At 60.5% G+C, this 20,762-nt stretch overlaps 1 protein-coding gene across 2 annotated transcripts in view; it reads right to left on the reverse strand.

Moving 5' to 3' along the window:
- RASGRF1 (Ras protein specific guanine nucleotide releasing factor 1) overlaps positions 1–20,762 on the reverse strand; it is a 98,643-nt gene that overhangs the window by 51,539 nt on the left and 26,342 nt on the right. For both annotated transcript variants that reach the window (XM_019831755.3, XM_011282702.4), the window contains exons 3-5: positions 15,176–15,323; positions 7,210–7,302; positions 4,839–5,092 (exon numbers count right to left, since the gene is read on the reverse strand). In XM_019831755.3, the coding sequence (XP_019687314.2) occupies positions 4,839–5,092; positions 7,210–7,302; positions 15,176–15,323 (495 nt within the window). The remainder of the gene's footprint in view (positions 1–4,838; positions 5,093–7,209; positions 7,303–15,175; positions 15,324–20,762) is intronic.

The following is a 20,762-nucleotide window of genomic DNA, read 5'->3' on the forward strand; positions in this document are numbered from 1 at the left end:
GCGGGGGCAGGTGGGGTGGGGGAGTCGGGGACAGAGACAGACACCGCCTTCAGGCTGAACAGCAAAGCCCATGACCCCATTATTCCCACGAGACACACAGACTGGAAGGGAAACGTGGCACCGGGGGAACGTATCAAGAATCCACGTAGAGGACACCTGAGTTCTCATTCTGAGCGTGGTCATTAGGGAGACCTGACTGTCATCTCCCTGAAGTCCCATGAGAATGGCCCCCCAGGTGTGGAGACACACAGATCTCCAACCAGAGACACCCTCAGGTATGGACACACAGATCCCTGACCAGGGACACCCCCACATGTGGGGACACATGGATCCCCAACCAGGGACACACCTAGGTGTGGACACATGGATCCCTGACCAGGGACATCCCCAATGTGTGTGGACACATGGACCCCTGATGAGAGACACCCCCAGCTGTGGGAACACATGGATCTCCGGCCAGGGGCCACACCCTGGTCTGAAGTCATTTTTTATTTTTAGGCAAATCCCTACAGTGACTCTTGACAGGGGTGGTTTCTGTCTCTTTGTGGCCCCTGAACTAGTCTGTGGAGTGTACAAATACCAATTCCGAGAACCTTCAGGCCACATGTGAAGACCCTTCGGGCAGTTCAAAACCAAGAGACTGACCCAAGGGTGTGTGAGAATGCACGAAGGGAAGACTGTCTGATCTGAGACAGAAGAGTGGGTGTTAGGGGACTTTCAGGGGACCTTGAGGGAGCCCGGGGGCTCTGGACTACCTGGAGTTGCCACAGCAACCCTCGGGGGAGCCACCCCCAGGCACCTCCAGCCGACAACTGCTCAGGCTGCACCGAAAAGGAAATGCAACTTCTAAAAGTCCAGTACTGCACAGACCTCTGTAGTAGCATGCTGGGAACGTCATAAGCTGGGACTATAAAAATATAGCTGACAAAGCATCCATTTTAAAAGTATACACTGTGAGAATTTCACCTGTAATCTTACTACCTAGAAATTACCATCGTTTCCCACCTGACAGGAAAACAAAATGATCTCATTGTGCTTTGATTTGGTTTTAAAAAAAGCCTTGTTACGTTCAGCAAACACTTCTCCTGTGTATCGGCCATCTGAATTCCTTCTTTTGGGAATGGCCTAGCCGTGTCCAATGACTCTTTTCTCTTATTAATTTTGTTTAACGTTTATTTATTTTTGAGACAGAGAGAGACAGAGCATGAACAGGGAAGGGGCAGAGAGAGAGGGAGACACAGAATCTGAAACAGGCTCCAGGCTGTCAGCAGAGAGCCCGACGCAGGGCTCGAACTCACGGACCGCGAGATCGCGACCGGAGCCGAAGTCGGACGCGTAACTGACTGAGCCACCCAGGCGCCCCTCATTGTTCTTATTTTAAAATGCTGTTACTTATATGTGTGTACGTCTTCATTTGAACTTGAAGACTGGCTTGCTATCCTGCACTGACTGGAATTACGTTGCATTTACAGAACATCTTGGGTGAACGCGGGAACTTTACGACACAAAACCTTTCCATCCAAGGGTGGCCCACTCTCTGTCGTATAGCCTTCAAGCTTAGGAGGATTTTTACATTTTTAAGTGGTCTGGAAAGAACCAAATAGTATTTCACAGTATGGGAACACACGTGACACTCACAGTTTAGTGTTCATAAACGGAGACTTAGGGGAACACAGCCACGTCCATTCATTCGTGGATCGCCCATGACTGCTTAGTTTCCACACAGACCGCATGGCCCACACGGTCTAAACGATCTGTCTGGTCCTCTACAGAAAAAGTGTGCTGATCCCTGGTCCACGTGAATAGTGTCCCTGAGCTGGGCAGTGCGTAGCTGGTACAGCTGTACGCTATGGCCCTGAACTCACCCACAGCAAGCGGGGCTCAGACACGGAGTAAGTCATTATTTAAGTGTGATGGCTGCCACCGAGGGCAGCACAGGACCCTGGGGACACATAAGCAGGGACACAAGCCGATGGTGGCAAGGGATATGGGGACGCGAGCCAAGGAAAGACATGGAGGCAGAGCGGAGACACCCGTCCAGGACACAGGGTGGGAGGCGTGTTCAAGGAAGAGGCAGTGACCTGTCTGCAGGATACACCTGGGAAGAGCTCCTGGTACCCGGCGCCCCACCGGAGCCCAGAAGGCGTGACTCACCCAAGGCCAATGCAAGGTAAGTGGGCGGGGCCTGGCCCCTGCACCCCCACCCTGCCCTCTGCCCATTCATGGCCAGTTAGCTGCCTCTGTCCAGCACGTCCCTCCCACGCAGATGTGGCTCATTGATGGTGCACACGCCCCGACCCCCCAGTGTCCTTCTCGACCCGGGACTGCAGGCAGCCCTGCTCACCAGTCACAGCGGCCCCGGTGACAAGCCATCTGTCACCTGGCGGGATGCCCCTGCTCACCGGCATCGCCCGTGGTGCCCGGCACTGGAGGCCAGGCGTGGCTTTCACCACGGAGAAACAGCGCCAGTCTGTAAGCTTGTGGTCTGGCTGAACAAACCCGCCGCACGCTTTATGTGAAAGATCTCTCCTCCCTGGCGGAGAGGCACAGCGAGCCCCTCCCCGCTCTGCGGCATCCTCCCGATCGCCCACCTGCGTGCCCAGGGGCGCTCTCTTCCCAAGCTCCGGCCAATGACGCTACCCAGTCAGCAGAGGGGTTCTAACGGGGCTGTGCATTTGAGCCTGAAACTCCAGCAGAAAGTGACGTGCAAAATGTCTTCTGGTAAGTGGGCGGCCTCTGCCCTTGGCCTGTGAGACACCGACCTCTGCACTGTGGTGGGAGGCAGGGGCCCGAGACTCACTGGTTTTTCCGACTGAAAACAGTACAGAAATACAGAGTACGTTAACCGACTCAATATTGAACCAGCCCTGCCTTCTCGGCGTAATGACGTACCGTTCTTTTTACGTAATTCTGGATTCAATCTGGAATGTTCTGTACCTATGAGATCTGGTGGGAGAGAGGCTTTGCCTGTTTTGGGTGCTAGAATGACACTGGCCTCCAGGAGGAGGGGGGACGTGCCCCCTCCCCGTTCGACGTGGGTTCCATTCTCCGCAGGGGCGTCATGGGGGGGCTTTACTGTGACCCCAACGTCTAACTCTCACCGAGCAACCTGAGCGGGGCCTCTCACTGGACCCCCCCAACACCTGTATGCTCCTCTGCCGGCCCCTGCTGGCGATCAGGTCGGCGCTCTGGAGGCCTTAGGAATTGATCAGGCTGCTGCTGTTTGGAGCAGATCAGTGAGACCTGGAAGGCGAGTGCCTGTCAGCCTGGGGCGCGCTGCCCACCGGGGGGCACAGGGCCTGCAGGGAACTTCCGGCACCGGGAGAGGAGGGGGCTCCTTCCTTCCTGTCTGTTCTCAGGTAAAGGCACCCGGCCTGATCCGTGCAGTCATTAAATGATAAAACTATAAAACCATAGGATATTTTTTTCAAACGACTTCTGAACAAAGGCTACGAGCTGATGTGAATACCCTTGACGGAAGATTCCAGGCTAAACGGGCGCCGTTAAAGACAGGTGAAGTGTGACAAAATCACGGGAAGGTGAAGGAAGTACCAAAGCACACCCTTCTCTCAGTGATTGTGATGAACGCTCACCAAAGACTTGCAATCTGGGCCAAAACCGCGAGAGACACGGATGTAACGACGCCTCCAGGCCCGGCTGACCCGTGGGCTGCAGACCCACTTTGTGCGACTTCTCTGATAAACACGGTCCGGCCACAAAGGTATTTTCTCTTCCTGGTGACGTTCCCAACACTGTCGTCTTTTCTCTAGCTTGTTCATTGTGAGAATACGATATGTGATACGTGTGGTATACAAAATACACGTAGATAGACTACTTTTCCAGCAAGAATTCGGGTCAATGGCAGCCTCCTAGTAGTTAAGATTCGGGGAGTCCAAAGTCATATGTGGATTTCGGGGTGTGTGCCCCAACCCCCCCCGAGTTGTTCGGGGAGGTCACCTGGGGCCTCCCGGAGCCTCCAGGACAGCGAGCCACCCGCAGTTACGTGAAGCTCCCCGCCGCAGCGTGGCCCGTGACCCACGGCACCTGTCACCCTGCTGGAGAGGCAGCTCCCTGGGCTCCACCCCAGACCTCGAGATGGAGACGCGCAGGCGCTCACGGCGCGTGTCCGCGGACCGTGCCGTGCTGCCCGGGACACCCGGCAAGCCACCGCGCCTGAAAGATACCGCCGGTGGAGGGCCGGTTTCGGCCAATGACACGGCTGCACCGGGCGTATTTTGGGCGGGTCACACGGTGACCCGCTGTAATTCCTGGGGGGGGGGGGGGCGGTAATCGCTTATAAACTGCGGTCTGGTTTTTTTTCCCATTTTTATCCCCTTTATTCAACTTTACTACCCACTGAGAAGCGCACCTAAACCATTTCTCGAGAAACTCCCCCGACCACACGGTTGACGGCAGAAGAGCCGCTGCTGGCTCGCCCCCGGGCGCCGCCAACCCCACGCGGGCGCCAGAGTCCCCTTCCAGGAGAGACGGCCACTGGCACGGAGCCCGGCCTCCAGGCGGTTACGGCCGCGTCTGGAGGCCGATTCGAAACGCGCTCGGTGGCCGCTCTGCCGACGTCTGCGCGCAACGATTCTTAGCCGAGGGCCCGGCGGGCGCCGTGGGGAGGCGTCCGGCGCCCCGGCAGGTGCCCGCTCGATGCCGACAGCACCCCGCCCCCAGGCTCTGTCCATCAGAGGCGTCTCCGGACGCGCCGTCCCGGCGGCGCGCCTCCACCCGCCCGCGCCCCGCGCCCACGCTTTTCGGGGCGACTTCCGCCCCCGGTGACGGTGACGGGCTGACGGCGGCTCAGGGGCCCTCCGCCTCCGGGGCCGCCTCACCTGTTCAGGAAGATGCTGCTGACGTCGTCGTGCGTGATGGGCGGCTTCTTGGAGCTGGCGGCCATGCGCAGCGGCCGCAGGAAGTTGTTGACCAGGATGTGCAGCTGCTGAACGTACTCGGCCTCGGCCTCCAGCATGCTGAACACCACCTGGTTCCGCTTTCGCATGCTGTCGGCGTGCGGCGAGCGGATGTAGTCCTGGATGATGGTCTTCCACTTGCGCCTGCACAGCCAGCCGCGCAGGAAGCTCTGGACCTGGGGGGCGGCGGGGGTGGGGGGGCGTCAGGGGGGGGTCAGCCGCGAGGGCCCCGGTGGGGGGGGGTTGGGGGGGCTTTGCCGCCAGGGACCCGGCGTGGGTGGAGGCTCTTCCACGAGGGTCCCGGGGGGGGGCGGTGTTGGGGTCCGTCGGGGGGGGCTCGACCGCGAGGGCCCCAGGGCAGGGGGGCTCCATGGGGGGGGGCAAGGCAGGGTCGGGTGCCTCCTCTCGCTGCCTCCTCCGCGGTGGGGTGTGCAGGGAGGTAAGCTGGGACCAGGGCCTGGCCTGCCCGCGAGACCCTGGGTGAGTCTCCGGGTCCCATAAGCTGCTTTCCCATCCGAGCGAAGGGGCTAAGGAGGGGGCGCCTGGACTCCACGTGTTGCCCCAGGAGCTTTGCTGGAAATGTAGGTGCCAGGCCCCGCCCCAACCTCTGCATGTTCCCCAGACCCCCAGCTCGCCTCAGAGGCAGGGGACGTGTGGCCCTGAGTCCCTGTCATGGGAGGGGCTGGGGGCAGACGCCTGCCAGGCCGTGCTGGGCCTCCCTCACTCCTCACCTCGTCCAACGACTGGCCTGGAAGCCTAGAAGCCTCAATTAACACTCATCGGGATAGAGGGCGATTGGCAAATTGAACAGAATGTGGCAAATTGGTTAATCTGGTGCTTGGGGCCTCAGCAGGGCCTGCCTGGAGCCCTCCTCTGGCCTCTGTGGCGAGATGGGCACAGATACTTGGCGGGCGTGTAGTTGGGCCGCTGGGCGCAGCCACTTTGGCAAGAGCTTGGGAGAGGACCTTGACTCATGGCCACGGAGACGACTGTTTTCCGACGCACCTGCCTCCGGGCCAGGCACCACCCGGCTCCTGCCGCAGGGTTGGGGACCTGGGGACCGCCTGCCGGGGGCCGGGCACAGGTGCTCATCAGAACCTCAGTGGAAAAGTGTGCGGACAGTCAGGATGTGGATGTGTGGCTGGGGGGCGTCTGCCCTGGAGAGGCGGCCGGCCCTGAGTCCGGACCGCCCCCTTCTAGACTCGGAGGCTCTCTCCACGAGGGAGGGGCCCGCCTGAGGCTCCAGGAAGGTGGAGATGGAGGGAGGGGGATTTCGGCAGGCACAGGGAGATGTTCCACCCAGAATGCTTCTCCAAACGGGCAGAGAAGCCCAGGGGAGCCTCAGCAAAGGGGACCCCTGCCTGGTGGGGTTCGGCTCAGACCTGGTGGCAAAGCCCAGTGCCTGAGGGGGCCTGGCAGGTCCCGCCGCCGACGCAGGAGGCCAGCTGGTGGGGACTAATGGGGCTTGCGTGGGCAGCAGTGTGTCCCGGGGACAGAGGTGGCGGCTCTGGAGCTTGGAGGCTGGGTTTCAACGTCACCCGCAAGCAGCTGTGTGACTTGGGCAAGTGGCTTTGCCTCTCTGCGCCTCAGCTGCCCCCCATGTGAAATGCGGATGATGGCAAAACCCTAGAGGGCTCTGCGTGAAGGGTCTGATGCATAGAAAATGCTTAATGAATGTTGGCTACTTCTATTTTTGAGAAACAAAATCCAGATCGTTTAGCTTCTAAAGCACTGGCAACAAACTGAAAAGAAAAAAGCCCCCCACGCCGTGTGGGTTGAAGACCCCAAACACACACACTTCCCCCTGCACCTGCCCCCACTGCTGCCCCAGGCTGTTGGTCGGCACCCTGCCCCCTGCACCTGCTCCCATGGCAGCCCCAGGCTGCCGGGTCAGTACCCAGAGCCACTAGGCGGGTCCCCATGCCATCTGGGCTCCCACAGATCACAGCACCAGGGTCAGCTTTGGGGCCCCGTGGACTTCCAATCTGGGGTGTGCTGGGGACCAAAGCCATGAGGAGAAGGCTCTGCATGGGGAGGGGACTGTGGCCTTAGGAGGCTGTCCCGTGTTGTGGGAGAAGCTCCTGGCCGACAGTCTCTCGCCCTGGGTTCCCGTCCCGGCCCCCCACTCACTCCCTCCGCTCTGGAACCTGCCCTCCCCACCTATAAATAGAGTGCATCCAGTCCAAGTCCGGGGCCAAGGAGGGGGTGGCCGGCCCTGGGGGTGGAAAGACAGTCGGCGACAGTGCCCACCCCGGGCAGGGCCGGGAAGCTCTCAAAAGAGGACGGTACACACCTTCTTAATCTTCTTGATGTCACTGTCCTCATCGTTGGGGGTGACAGTCTGGGTGGACTGGATGCGCTCGTTGTCCCTGAGCAGAGTCGCGATCTGTAAGAGACGAGGGCGCAGTGGTGAGTGGGGGCCCCCGCCACTCCCCACCCCACTGAGGGCTCCTGTCCCCTGCTCTGTGTGCGGCTGCCCACCTGCGCACCCAGGCCCCAGCTCCTGGCGAGAGGCCCCCGCGCTCTCCGGGCGGCGGGCACCCCAGTGCAATGTGGCAGCTTTGGCCTCAATCTGTGATTCTCCTCCCCACAGCCCAAACCACCAGCCCCTTTATTTCTGAATTTTTGTTGTGGCAAAACAGCATAGAACAACTATTTAAACCAGTTTCAGGTGCAGGGATCACTGGCATGAAGCACAGTGTGCCGCCGTCCCCACCGTCCATCTCCAGGACTTTCCACCTTCCCACACTGAAACTCTGACCCCATTAAACCATGTTTCCCTCTCCTCTGGCCCCACCGTCTAGGTCCTGTCTTCCGTGAACTTGACTCCTCTAGGGACCTCCTGTCACGAGTGGAAGTGGAACCCTACAGAACTTTTGTGTCTGGCTTAGTCCACCTGCTGCGACGTCGTCAGGGTTCGTCCACGCTGCCGCAGGGGTCAGCAGACCCCTTCCTTCTCCTTCTCCTTCCTCTTTAAGGCTGGATAGGGTTCCGTGCTGTCTGCACACCGCACTTGGCAATGCACTCACGCGTAAGCGGACACTTGGGTGGTCCCCTTAGTTTTTCCGACAAAACCCTGCTGCCGTCAGAGAAAAGCAGGTGGCGGAGGCAAAGCCGGGCCGGCTGGCTGTCCCCTCCCCTGGGCAGCCCTGAAGCACTTCTCCGACTGGGAGCCTCTGTGGAAACTGCCGGCCTGGAAACACAGGACAGCCCCGCGGAAGGAACGTCTGAGCTGCCCTAAAAAGCCTCCATCCGGCCGATTTGGGGATCGTGCGTCACCGGCCGGCCGATGTCAGCAGAGCTGCAAGAACAGAACCGAGGGGCGGGGCCCGGGACAGGGGGTGCCTCGGGGACCCAGCCCCTCCAGCCTCCTTCCCGCCACTCCCGGGCGCCTTTCACGGGGGCTGTGGACCCCCATTCAAGAGCTGGCATCCCCCGTCTCTGCCTGCCACATCAGAGCGCTCCCGGTGCTCAGCACACGCCTGCGGGCTACGTCCACGCGAGGGAATCGGACCAGCAGCCACCAAACAAACGGCAGGCACAGGAACGCAAGGCAGCCACGCAGGGGAACCTACAAACGCTGCGGGCCACAGCGCCCTCTGCAGGGCGTGTGGCTCTGTCCCGTCGAGGCCGCGAGCCGCGCCACAGGATGAATGGGCTCTCACAACTGAGCACTTTTGGAGCAAAACGGAGCAGTCACCCCCTCTCCACGCCCCGGTTGCTAAAATTACCCCAGCCTCTGCTTGCGGAGTGGCTGAAAATATCCGAGGAGCATTCCGGCCGGCGCGGACCCTTCTTCCTCTCGTTCCCCCTGCCCCCACCCCTCCCGGCTTGTTGTCAGCTCTCTGCAAACATCTGCACGTTGGCAGAGGCGGACTCTTTGATCCCTACGCCAGAGGGCTGAGGACACGCGCACGCGCACACGCACGCACACACAGGCTCTTAGCTCAGAAACGTGGGGATGCCCGGTCAACACCCCCACCTCTGGCCCGACCTTATCGCTTCCCAGCGGCCGTCTGCACACGGTACCCTTTTCTCTGTACAGCGGTGACGTGCGTCTGTGTGTGTGCACGCACGCGTGTAAGTAGCCTGTTCTTAAAACTGATGGTGCTCTTCTCGGAGAGACGCTTTCCAGGACGGCTCCTCGGCAGGGGCCAGGGCGAAAAATGGACGCAATCAGGTCAGGCGCTGTGTCGCTCACAGGGGCACTGGAAAGCCCTGGGGGGCGGACTCTGGGGAACCGCGAGCCCAGGGACCCCGCAGGGGTCTTGGGCGGTGGCTTCTCCCTGCCAGGGGCTGGCGGCCCCAGTGGGCCCACAGAGGCAGCCTTTCTCCCCACTGGGCAGGTCCCTGTGGGGATGGCTTGGTGGGCACCCAGGGCCTGCTCGGCTGACACTCGCCAGCGACGGCCACAGAGAGCTGGCACCTTGGCTCCTACCCCAACCCGCTGGCTCGCACCCCGCTCCGGCCCGGCCGGGCTCACGCTCCCAGGGCGTCTCGCTCGCCCTGCCCACTTGCGACCCTGCGGCCTGGCTTGCTCAGCCCATCGGGGGCAATCCCTCGCTTGCCACACACTCTGGGGCCCTGAGCATCGGCGCCCGCCCCACCGCGCCTCCAAGATGGGGTCTTTGGTGCAGAGTGCATTTAGTCAGCGCGGCAACTGACGGCGGAATGAGCCCACGGTGTTGCTTTTTGCTAAACAGCCAAGGTTTTGCTAATGATTTCTGTATTTCTTGCTTTTCAAACAGCTGCCGCACAGCCCAGCTCTCTTCCCCTCTCGACTCCCTCTGGCCTCTTCTAAGCCACACAGGCGTCCATCTTGGTCCTCCCGGGCCAAGCCCATCAGCACGTCCTGGGGACGTCTCTGTGCTGGGCTCTGGTGAGACACAGCTGGAAGTGGGTGAGTCAGATCCCCCTGGGGGCTCCCAGCCTAACAAGGGGGTCAGACGCCCCCAGAGGTCACTCTCTGTCCGACAGGACAAGGTGAGAACGGAGGCGTGCAGCTCCTGCAGTTGGGGGGGGGGGTCTCACCAGGGAGATAGCAAGGGGCCATCCAAAAGAGGTTTTGAAGGACAAATCGAAGTCCGACAGGAGGGCGATGGGACGGAGCCCGTCCAGCAGAGGGGGCGGTGTGAACAAGGGCACGGGGCAGCAGGGGAGGCGAGGAGCCAGCCTGCAGGCAGGGAGGTGGGCCTGTGCGGGGAGGGGTCACACGGCACTGTCCTGCTCCCCCAGAGCGGTGTCCTCGCCGACCCGTCTCACGTGGTGGGGGTCCACGTCAAAGTCTGTTTGCAAGACTGGTTCCGAACGAATCCCTGAACCAAAGATCTCAGCGGTTTCTTCCAGAGTCAGACTCCAGGATCCTGAGTGCTCCGGGCCTATAACTGAGTGCTCCAGGTTAGTAAAATATGGCGACAGCCTCCAAACTCCTACCCTGCCCTGTAGGCCCTACGTTAGCGCTCCAAATTTACTTCCAACCGTAAATGGAGGGAAGACAGCTACCGAAGCAAGGAAACGGAGCCAAGCTGAGCATCCCAGAGATGCCCCTCTGTCGTAGAAGGTCCTCAGAGCTCTGTGGCCTGACAGGTGCTCCGGGGAGCCCAGAGACCCAGCAGAGGTACGCAGCACGGTGCGGAGCTCTGTCTGGGCGTGATCTGCAGGGAAACACGGCTGCGGGGCTGGAGGGGGGAGTGCGCACGGCCTCAGGGCTGGTTTCCCGGCATGTGACCGGTGCAGCGCCCCGGACCCTAAGGGCCCAGGTTTGGTTCAAGGCTCTGCTGTTGCTGTCTAGAAGTTCCTGATGGCCCCACGTTTTCGTTTTGCCTCGGGCCCCACAAATTATGTAGCTGGCCCCGAGACAAAATAAGACCCTGGTGTGCTGGTAAACGTTTGACGACCAGCTCTCTGAAAGAAAAGCTGTGACAGGCAGCACGTGCCGAGTTCCACGGGGGAAACACGCCCACCGTGGCCCGTCTTAAGCTGCCAAAGTCGGGAAACCAGCCCGAGTGACTCTGGAAGGTGAAACAGCAAGTTCCCGCAAGCTGGCAAGAGCCGGTGCACACGCGCCACGGGGCGGGCGACGGGCTTGGTAGCTGCAGGGGAGAGGTGGGTGAGAGACCCCCGTGATCGGAAGGGCAGAGGTTGTGAGGGCAGCCGTGTCTTCTACCTGTTTGGGAGCGGTTTTCGATGGCCGTGGAAGCCCCCCCCGCCCCGCCGCTGTGTCCAACCTTTTGCACAGTCTGTTCCGTATTTTGCACACCAGCCGCATCGGGGTTTGGGGACCGAAGGGGGAAGCAGTCGGGCAGTCGTTAGACTCTGGGTCTCCTGCTCGACGACGCAGGACTGGGCTTCTCGGTCCTCTGCCACCCGACGGTGGGCGTGGTCCTGTGATGCGCCTCTGTCCCCGGAAGTGTGAGGTGTTCCCCTTCCCACGCGTGAGCCCGGGGCTCGTGGGCCGTGGCCCCGACTCTGGTGAGAGCGCGGGAGCAGGGCCCATGCTGGACCCTGGGTGCGCGAAGGAGCAGCGCTCGCTGCTTGAAGCCCCCGCGATGAGGGGTTGTGGCCGCCGAGGTACTTGGGCCACCCTGACAGGGGTGCGTGGTGGCCACCGAGGGCTGCCTTCGGGCCGCTGCTGTGGACAGGGGAACCGGCTGGAACCAAGAGGTGGCCAGGAGAAGGCGAGGCCCTGCAGGCCCTCGGGACGTGCGAGACAGGGCGGCGGGGTTTGTTTGGCCGTGGGAGGTCAGGGGGACCGTGGAGGCTTGGGGCCATGCAGGCGACACCGTGGTGGGTGAACGTACACCCTTCCTGCAGGCCCGGCTCCTCAGGAGGAGGAAGTTTCCGGCAGACGCAGGCCAGGGGTCCGGAACCAGGAGAGCCAAGCCCGAGCCGGGACTCCATCACTCGGGTGACCTCGGAGCCACCTTGGCTAAGTCCCTTCCTCTTCCGTGGGCTCAGCGTCTTCGGATCCCTCCAGCTCTCAAGTTCCGAGGCCTGTCTTCCTCCCGGGGGGTCACTCTTCACTCGCTCGGCTTCTCGGTGCCTCCGGCCTCCCTCACGGCCTACTTCCTGCAAACAGGCTGCATCCCCCTGGCCTGCAGGACGTGTGTGTGAGACACAGAGAGACCACAGCCTGAGAGCTTTACCAGGACGGCCTTTCTTTCAAAGTCCCTTCAGAAGAATGTTTTGCCCCAGAAAACTAGGGGGCAGAGGAAGCTCTGCTCCAAATTCGCACCATGTGGGACCTCTGCTGCCTCCGACACACACACACACACACACACACAACTGACCTGCTTGCTGCTCCCCAGCCACAGAGGGGACCCCGCCCTTTGCACCCTCGCCTTCTCTGGTGTGCAAATCCTTCTAACACCATATGCAACATGGACCCATACCCTCTCTGGATGTAAAATAACTCACTTTCTGCCTGGTTCACACCGCAAGCTCTATCACAATACCGATTTCATGGTACCACAGTTAGACCTCAGGGGTGGACACTTCCATACCTCCAGGGCCCAGTGGAGTGTGACGCACATTTATTCACTGAGCACCTACTATGTGCCAGGTGTGAGGGAGAGTGACAAAGGACAGCCTGGCCCTCCAAGCCCCCAGCAGGTTGGGTGTGGGGAATCGGAGACCAGGGGTGGTGAGCCAGGGGGTCCCTGGGAGGAGGTGCTGGACTGGGGGGGGTCCCTGGGAGGGGGTGCTGGACTGGGGGTGGTCCCTAGGAGGGGGTGCTGGACTGGGGGACCCCTGGGAGGGGGTGCTGGACTGGGGGTGACCCCAGGGGGGTGCTGGACTGTGGGGTTCCTGGGAGGGGGTGCTGGACTGTGGGGTTCCCTGGGAGGGGATGCTGGACTGGGGGGGTTCCCTAGGAGGGGGTGTTGGACTGGGGGGTTCCCTGGGAGGGTATGCTGGACTGGGGGTGTTCCCTGGGAGGGGGTGCTGGACTGGGGGTTCCCTGGGAGGGTATGCTGGACTGGGGTGTTCCCTGGGAGGTGCTTGACTGGGGGGGTTCCCTAGGAAGGGGTGCTGGACTGGAGTGTTCCCTGGGAGGGGGTGCTGGACTGGGGGTGTTCCCTGGGAGGGGGTGCTGGACTGGGGGTGTTCCCTAGGAAGGAATGCTGGACTGGGGGGGTCCCTGGAGGGGATGCTGGACTGGGGGTGTTCCCTGGGAGGGGGTGCTGGACTGGGGGGTTCCCTGGGAGGGGGTGCTGGACTGGGAGTGTTCCCTGGGAGGGGGTGCTGGACTGGGCGGTGTCCTTGGGAGGGGGTGCTGGACTGGGGGGTGTCCCTGGGAGGGGGTGCTGGACTGGGTAGGGTTCCATGAGGCAGGGCAGGTGGGATGACAGGGCCATTCCAACAGCATGTGCCGTGGCTAAGAGGTGCCAGAGTCCTGGCTAACTGGAAAGGGGGCCTGGGGGAAGAGCCGAGGCCGAAGCTGTGGTCAGGTGGCTGCAGGCACATGTCAGTGAATGAGGGAGTGGCACATGGACACCCCTGCTCGTGAATCTAATGACATGGGACAGGGGCCAGGCCTCTGGTTCCTCACAGGGTGGAGCCCCAATTCGGGGATGTGTGCCAGGCTGGGGAGCTCCTGGGAGTGGCCTCCAGGATGCGGCCGATCCCAGAACGAACCAGGTGCTGAGACACAGGACGAGCTCCTATCCCAGAGCCACGTGGGAAGGGGCTCCGGGCAGGGTGGACACACTGGCAAGTGGACAGGCGGCCCTGGTCCCTGGTCCCAGCTATGTGAGCTCAGGCACTTGACTTCTCTCTGCACCTGGTTCCTTGAGTGGCTGGTCACGGAGGGACTGAGAAGGCGCCTCTGCAGGTGCCTGGTGCAGGATGGGAAGAGGAATACTGAACCTGAAACTTCGTTGAATTTCAACCTCCAAGGGCACCGGACAGCTTGGCCGCCGAGCACCAAGGCGGAAGTGGCGACCTTAGTCTGTGAACTTCCCAGGCAGAGCTGGCTTCGCGGGCACACGGTGGGACCTGTGCAACTGCCATCTTGAAATTCTTAGTAATTTCCTTCTGGAATCTGTGCTTTATGGTGACATCAGATGGGACAGTGCAGCACACCCCAGGTGCTTGAGGCCTCGGCTCACGTGTGTTCCTGCCTCCCCGGGACGGGTTCTCAGCTGCCCCCTCCCCACAGCCTGGCACCCTGGGACCCATGACCATGGCTACCCTGTGCCCTGGAGGCAATGGGTGGCAGGAGCAGGGGAGACTGGAGACCCTGTGCCACCTGCAGGGGCCTGGGTGCAGGTGCAGAGGGCGTGGCCCATGGTGTCTCAGGGAGACAGCAGCCAGTGCACCAGGTGGGTGACCCCCTAATCTGGGAACATAGTGCATCATGGTGCAGAGGCTGGGGGCGGTGGAGGCTGAAGTTGGGGGTCACCTGGGTTGGGGTGGTGGGCCGGGGGCGGACTCCCCCAGCCCTAGCCACGGCCTTGCTTATTTCCTTTGCACTGGGCCCTGGAAATTATGCAGCGGATTCTGGCTGCAAGTGTCTGTGCGTTCACGTCCCCTCCTCCGCTCCGAGTCCGCGGCTCTTGTGCGACGGGGCCAGACGGTTCCAAGTGTGCTGTGGGGTGAGGGATCAGATCCTTCCGGGGTGGGCAGACGGCTAGCAGGGTGTCTAAGGGCCAAGAGCGTCTCCCATGCTTTCACGCAAGAGGGGCTTGCTGGGGAGGCTGTGGGAGTGCGGGTTCCGATGCTGGAGGCCCCGGTTCCGCGTTTCTGATGAGAAACTGCTTCGCAGACGACACTCGGGATCAAAGCCTAGTGGGCTCAGTCCAGCAGCAGCGCAGCCTCCAGACGGCTGCCCGACGACCCCGTGAGAGTGCTCCCCGCAACGGGCAGGGGAAGGGGCTGCTGTGGTGCTGACACAGGAGCGCACGCTCCGATGACCGGGCCCGTGCCCCCGCCGAGTGCTCAGCGTGGTCCTCGGCATAGTACCCCAATGCACTCGTGACCTCGCACCATGTGCTTGCGAAAAGCCCACCTTACAGATGAAGAAACTGAGGCACAGAGCCTAGGGCGCCTGCTCCAGTTGCCCGTCTTCAGTGGCAGAGGTGGGATCCGAACCCAGATCCGGCCACGCGCCCCTCCTGCACCGCCTGCATTGCTGCGTCTACATCTGGAGACCGGCCCGCCGCCCCCTGCCCCGCCCCACCTGCAGGAGCCCAGGGTGCTCTGAGGTGCCGGTCTGGGGCCTGGACCCCCGCTGGCCCCCTCCGCGCCCAGCCAGCGGTCACCTCTGCCTTCAGCCGCTCGATCTCAATCTCCCCATCCTCGATCTGCCGCCGTAGCTGCGTGGCCACCGTCTTCTCCGTCTCCACAATCTGCAGCAGGTGCAGGTACTTCTGCATCAGCGCTTCGTGCTCCGTGGCCAGGGTCCGGTAGCTATGGACAGATGGACGCCGCAGGTTAGCCCCCAGCACCCCTAGAGATCCAGCCCCGGGGGGGCCACCCCCCCCCTCAGGACACAGCATCCGGGGCCCCGGCCTGGCCGCCTCCTCCCCAGCCCGTCTCTCGCTCCAACCTCTGGGTCCGACGGGTCCCGCTCTCCTGCCAGGAGCTCTAGGCCTTTGCACGGGACAGACCTCCTGTCTGGAATCCACCTCCCCTGCCCTCCCTGTGCTAGCCCCGTCCTCTTTCCTAGGCTAGCCCCGGGTCCAGCTGAAATGCCGTCTCCAACCCGGACTATGTCCCTGCAGGCCAGGCCTCTGATGACGAACCCGGTGCTCTGGGCACGCGCCCATCCGAGGGCAGCCTTGGCTGGGAGGCTTGTGTGGGGGTGATTGGCAACAAAGCCGGAAAGGTAGTGGGGACAGGTCAGAGGGCCCCCCAAAGGATAAGCAGGGGGCGGAAGAGACAGCCCAGCATTTGTGCAGATTAACAGGCATCACCTCACACTTGCGGAGCATCACAACTGGGGGCAGGAGGGGCGGTGGGGAGCCTGGAACACCCAAGGTCATGGGCCAGGTCACCTGCGTCTGGGCCAGCTCTCCCTGACTCCCCACAGCACAATCACGGCCATCTGCAGGTGTCAGAGCTGGGGAGAGACCCCATTCCAGGAAAGGGGTGCAGCCTCACAGGGCAGAAGGGCAGGGAACTGGAAAGCCAGACGTCGACTCCGAGGGAAGGTCTGGGGTCTCGGGTCCCCCCCCAAGCCCCATCCCCATCTTCCCCTCCCCCTTCCTGTGCTGGGTCCCCATCTTCCCCTCCCTGCTTCCTGTGCTGGGTCCCCAGCTCCTCCCTCCCCTGGCATCCCTGCCCAAGCCCAAGTCCCATCTGGACCCCGAGTGTCCGTGCCCCAGACCCTGCCTTTCCCCCTGTAGTAGCAGCGGCCCCTGTTCCATGGGCTTTGTCCTCCACACGGAGCACAGACCAAGCCCCCTCCCACCTCTGCAGGCTTGTGGAAAGAGTGGCCTGCCCTCCCCCATCGTCCCCGCGGTCTCTCCTGCCCTCGCTCCGAGCCCAGGCCGGCCTGGGTCGGCCACCAGCGCCCACAGGACCTGGGTCCCTCTCGGGGGTCACCAGCTGGCTCCCACTTGCCCAATCGAGGGGACGCCTTTCCGTCTGGCATCTTCTGATGTGACTTTCCGGCTGCCCTGGGTGTGGCTGGTCGGCGGGGTGGGTGCTGGCTGCTGTCACCGACTCAGGAGCCACACACAGGTGCTCTGAGACCGAAATGGGACCATGACAGCTTCCCCACAAGCCCCGAGAGACAGGAGGACCCCAAGAGGCCGTGGGTGGGGAGCAGCTCTGCAAAACGGGCTGTGTCGGGGGTGGTGGGCGCACCTGGTCCCCTGACGGTGTCCGAGGAGGCTCCCTCAGATGAGCCCGAAGGTGGGAGGGTGTGGGGGGGCAGGGGGCAGCGGGCCTGGGGGACACCCTGATCCAGAAAGCACAGCTGTGCCCTCGCCGGCCCGCCCCGTCTCAAGGTAAACGCTGTGTGAGGGGCGTCTCTGGTTTACGGAACTATTTGATTCCAATGATTCTGTGCCTCCACTCCAAGCATGAACGTTAGCCAGAATATTCGGTTTTAAAGTTTCTCCCACTTCCTGAGAGGCTCAGTCGACTTTACTCGCAAGGGGAATTGGGCCGGGAGCACGGAGGGGCCTCCTCATTCCAGGGAGACACGATCCAGGGAGTTTTTCCACTTCGGGGCCGCGCGAGGACTGTCTGGGCGGCTTCTGCCTCCCTTCCTCCCTTATTCCCGCCTCCCCCCACCTCCTCCAGAGACGAGGTACTGAGTATCTCTTTGTGCAGCACCGTCCTTACGGACCCAGACTCGGGGCTGCAAGGGGGCTCGGGAAGCACGAAAGACCAACCGTCTCATTTTATAAATGAAGAAACCGAGGCCCGGAGAAGGGACGGGACTCGCGCCAAACGACAGTCACTTAGCGTGGAGGCTGGAGCTAGACGAGGTCTGCAGCCCCCGACCACGTGGGTCTGCACGTGCCCGCGCGGCCGTCGGCGGCACACAGCTCCCCTCCCGACGTGTGGGTGATGCACACGCGGGTGTAACATTCCACACGCGGCTGTTCGCGCACAGCTCAGAGGTGGCCCCCCCCCCCCCGACGCTGGGACGTCACATATGCAGGAGAGTACACAGTGTCCCTGCATGCCGTTCATACGTCCCAGCGCTTATTTTTGTGTGTACAATGTATCTGTTATGTAAACAAATAAAATACCGGCAGAAACACTTGCTACCAGATATAGCTGCGGGAGGACGTCAGGCTCCCTCTTACACACACACACACACACACACACACACACACACACACACGATGTATTAGACTTGGAGCTAACCACGGCTCAGGGTCTGTAGTCTCCCCCTAGTTACACAGCAGAGAAGCAAGTCGGGCCTGGTGCGCAAGCCCTCCTAAGCCCCAGGCCCATAAATTGGATGGGCTGCTACCCCTCTCCCTCGGTCACGTTAACCGACACACGACACAGCTGGCGGGAAGATGGGGAGGGTGTCCAGGTGGGCCTGACCTAATCACTTGAACCATTTAAAAGGGAGTTTTCTCTGCCGGTCACAGAAAAGGCAGGTCAGAGATTTGGGACTGCATAATTATTATTATTTTTAAACGTTTATTTTTGAGACAAACAGAGACAGAGCATGAATGGGGGAGGGGCAAAGAGAGAGGGAGACACAGAATTGGAAGCAGGCTCTAGGCTCCGAGCCATCAGCCCAGACCCCGACGTGGGGCTCGAACTCACAGACTGTGAGATCGTGACCTGAGTTGAAGTCGGACGCTTAACCGACTGAGCCCCCCAGGCGCCCCAAGGGACTGCATAATTAAAATTTCAGGTTTAACACGCATAGAATGGAGACCGCAGACCCTAAGTGCGAGGTCTGAGTGGTTTTGATCAGTGCGTGCCTGACCTGGGATAAAAGAACGTTCCCATCACCCGGGAAGTTCCCTCACGTCCCTTCCCAGCCACCCCTTCACCCCCAACTACTGTCCAGATTCCTTCACCACACTTTAGCTCTGCCCGTTTTAGGAGTTCACGTAACTTGGGGTGCCTGGGGGGCTCAGTCGGTTGAGTGTCCGACTTCAGCTCAGGTCATGATCTCACGGTCCGTGAGTTTGAGCCCTGCGTCGGGCTCTGTGCTGACAGCTCGGGGCCTGGAGCCTGCTTCTGATTCTGTGTCTCCCTCTCTTTCTGCCTCTCCCCTTCTCAAGCTCTCTCTCTCTGTCTCTCAAAAATAAATAAAAGCATTAAAAAAATTTAGAAGCTCACATAACTGGAATCACACGGTGTGTATTATTTTGTGTCTGGCTCTGTTTCCTTTGACTTTGACGTTGATCCGTTTTGTCACGCGGATTTGTGGTGGCTTCCTTTCCATCGCAGAGCGGTATTCCGTCTCGTGGATGCTCCGGGGCGTGTCTGTATGTCTGTCTGCTGATGGACACCCCGGCTATTTCTAGTCTGGGGACCATGATGCACAAAGCCGCTAAGGACATTAGCACGTGAGACTTCTCGTGGGCACTTCTGTTCCTCCCGGACAAGTACCAGAAGGTGGCATTGCTGGCCATACAACAGGCCTGACAATTTCTAAGTTGCTAATTTTTAGGCAATGGCCTTCCAATTCTCTCAAGTGGTTGAGCCATTTCCCACGCCTGCCCGTGTGTGTGAATGATGGGGCCCCACCCTGGTCCGGCACCTGCCACCTCAGGCTGTCGTTTCTTCCAGGCTGGACTCCACACACAGCAGCGTCTCCCTGTCTCTAAAACACTTCTGTATTAATTGATTTTCTAAGTCAGCGCAACCCTGGTCATCAGAATGTACAACGAATCAGAATTCTCTAACCCTTCAACACTTAGAAACCCTGCTCTTGGTTCTAGGTCAGTGTCGGGGAGACTGACGTCCCCCCTGAGTCTCTCTGAGTCTGGCTTCTTCCCACATGAATCCGTCCTCCCAAACACTGGCAATTTCCACTCAAATCCGTAGCTCTAATCGTGTTACTCTCCTGGTGTAACACCTTCCATAGCTCCCACTGTTCACAGAGTAAAAGCCAAAAACTTCGGCTGGGTGTTCAAGACTGGGTATGACTGTCCACCTTCCAACACCCGCACTAGGTCTCTTTACTGTTTCTGGAAGTCTCCTACATCAGTGTCTTGGCGATGGGGCTGGGGGCCAAAGTCCTCACAGTTAAACCCATTAGATACAACCCTAGTCCTCCAGCTCAGGTCACGTGTCACCCTATTTCCAGCTTCCTCCAACCCCTGCAAATAGAAGTAACATCTCTTTTGCGTGGTGCCTGGTCCCTACCACAGCTGTCAGATACCAGAGCTAGTTGTGAATGTGTCTAATGTCTTCCTGACTGGACCGTGACATCCCTGGGGGACACCTGTCTGCCCAGCACCACACTCAGAGCCTGACTCTACAAGTTCATGGTGTGAGAACCTGGTCTCCACTGCTGGACACTCCTTGAGGACAGGGCTGGAGATGTCCTGACCCCAAAGTCAACGTCAATGCTGTGGCCATAATAAAGGGTTTCTGGTCAGCTCACTTGTTCCAGAGCTCAAGGAAGGGCTCTGGTATCCATCCATCCACCCATATACCCACCCACCTATCCAATCATCCCTCCACCCACCCACCCACCGTCCATCCATGCATCCATGCATCCATCCATCCATCCATCCAATCATCCTTACATCTACCCACCTATCCATCCTTCCATCCACTCATCTATCCATCCACCCACCCACCATCCATCCATCCATCCATCCATCCATCCACATATCCATCCATCCACCATTATACCCACCCACCTACCCATTCGTCCACCTATCCACCCACCCACCATCCATTCATCCATCCATCATCCATCCATCCATCCACGTATCCATCCATCCACCCATATACCCACCCACCTACCCAATCATCCCTCCACCCACCCACCGTCCATCCATCCATCCACCATTATACCCACCCACCTACCCATTCGTCCACCCATCCACCCACCCACCATCCATTCATCCATCCATCATCCATCCATCCATCCACGTATCCATCCATCCACCCATATACCCACCCACCTACCCAATCATCCCTCCACCCACCCACCGTCCATCCATCCATCCATCCGTCCATCCACATATCCATCCACCCACCCATATACCCACCCACCTACCCAATCATCCCTCCATCCACCCACCGTCCATCCATCCATCCGTCCGTCCATCCACATTTCCATCCATCCACTCATATACCACCCACCTACCCAATCATCCCTCCATCCACCCACCATCCATCCATCCGTCCATCCGTCCATCCGATCATCCTTACATCTACCCACCTATCCACCCATCCACCCACCAC

This window comes from Felis catus, chromosome B3, assembly GCF_018350175.1.
Source record: "Felis catus isolate Fca126 chromosome B3, F.catus_Fca126_mat1.0, whole genome shotgun sequence".
In the NCBI taxonomy this organism is placed as follows: Eukaryota; Metazoa; Chordata; class Mammalia; order Carnivora; family Felidae; genus Felis; species Felis catus.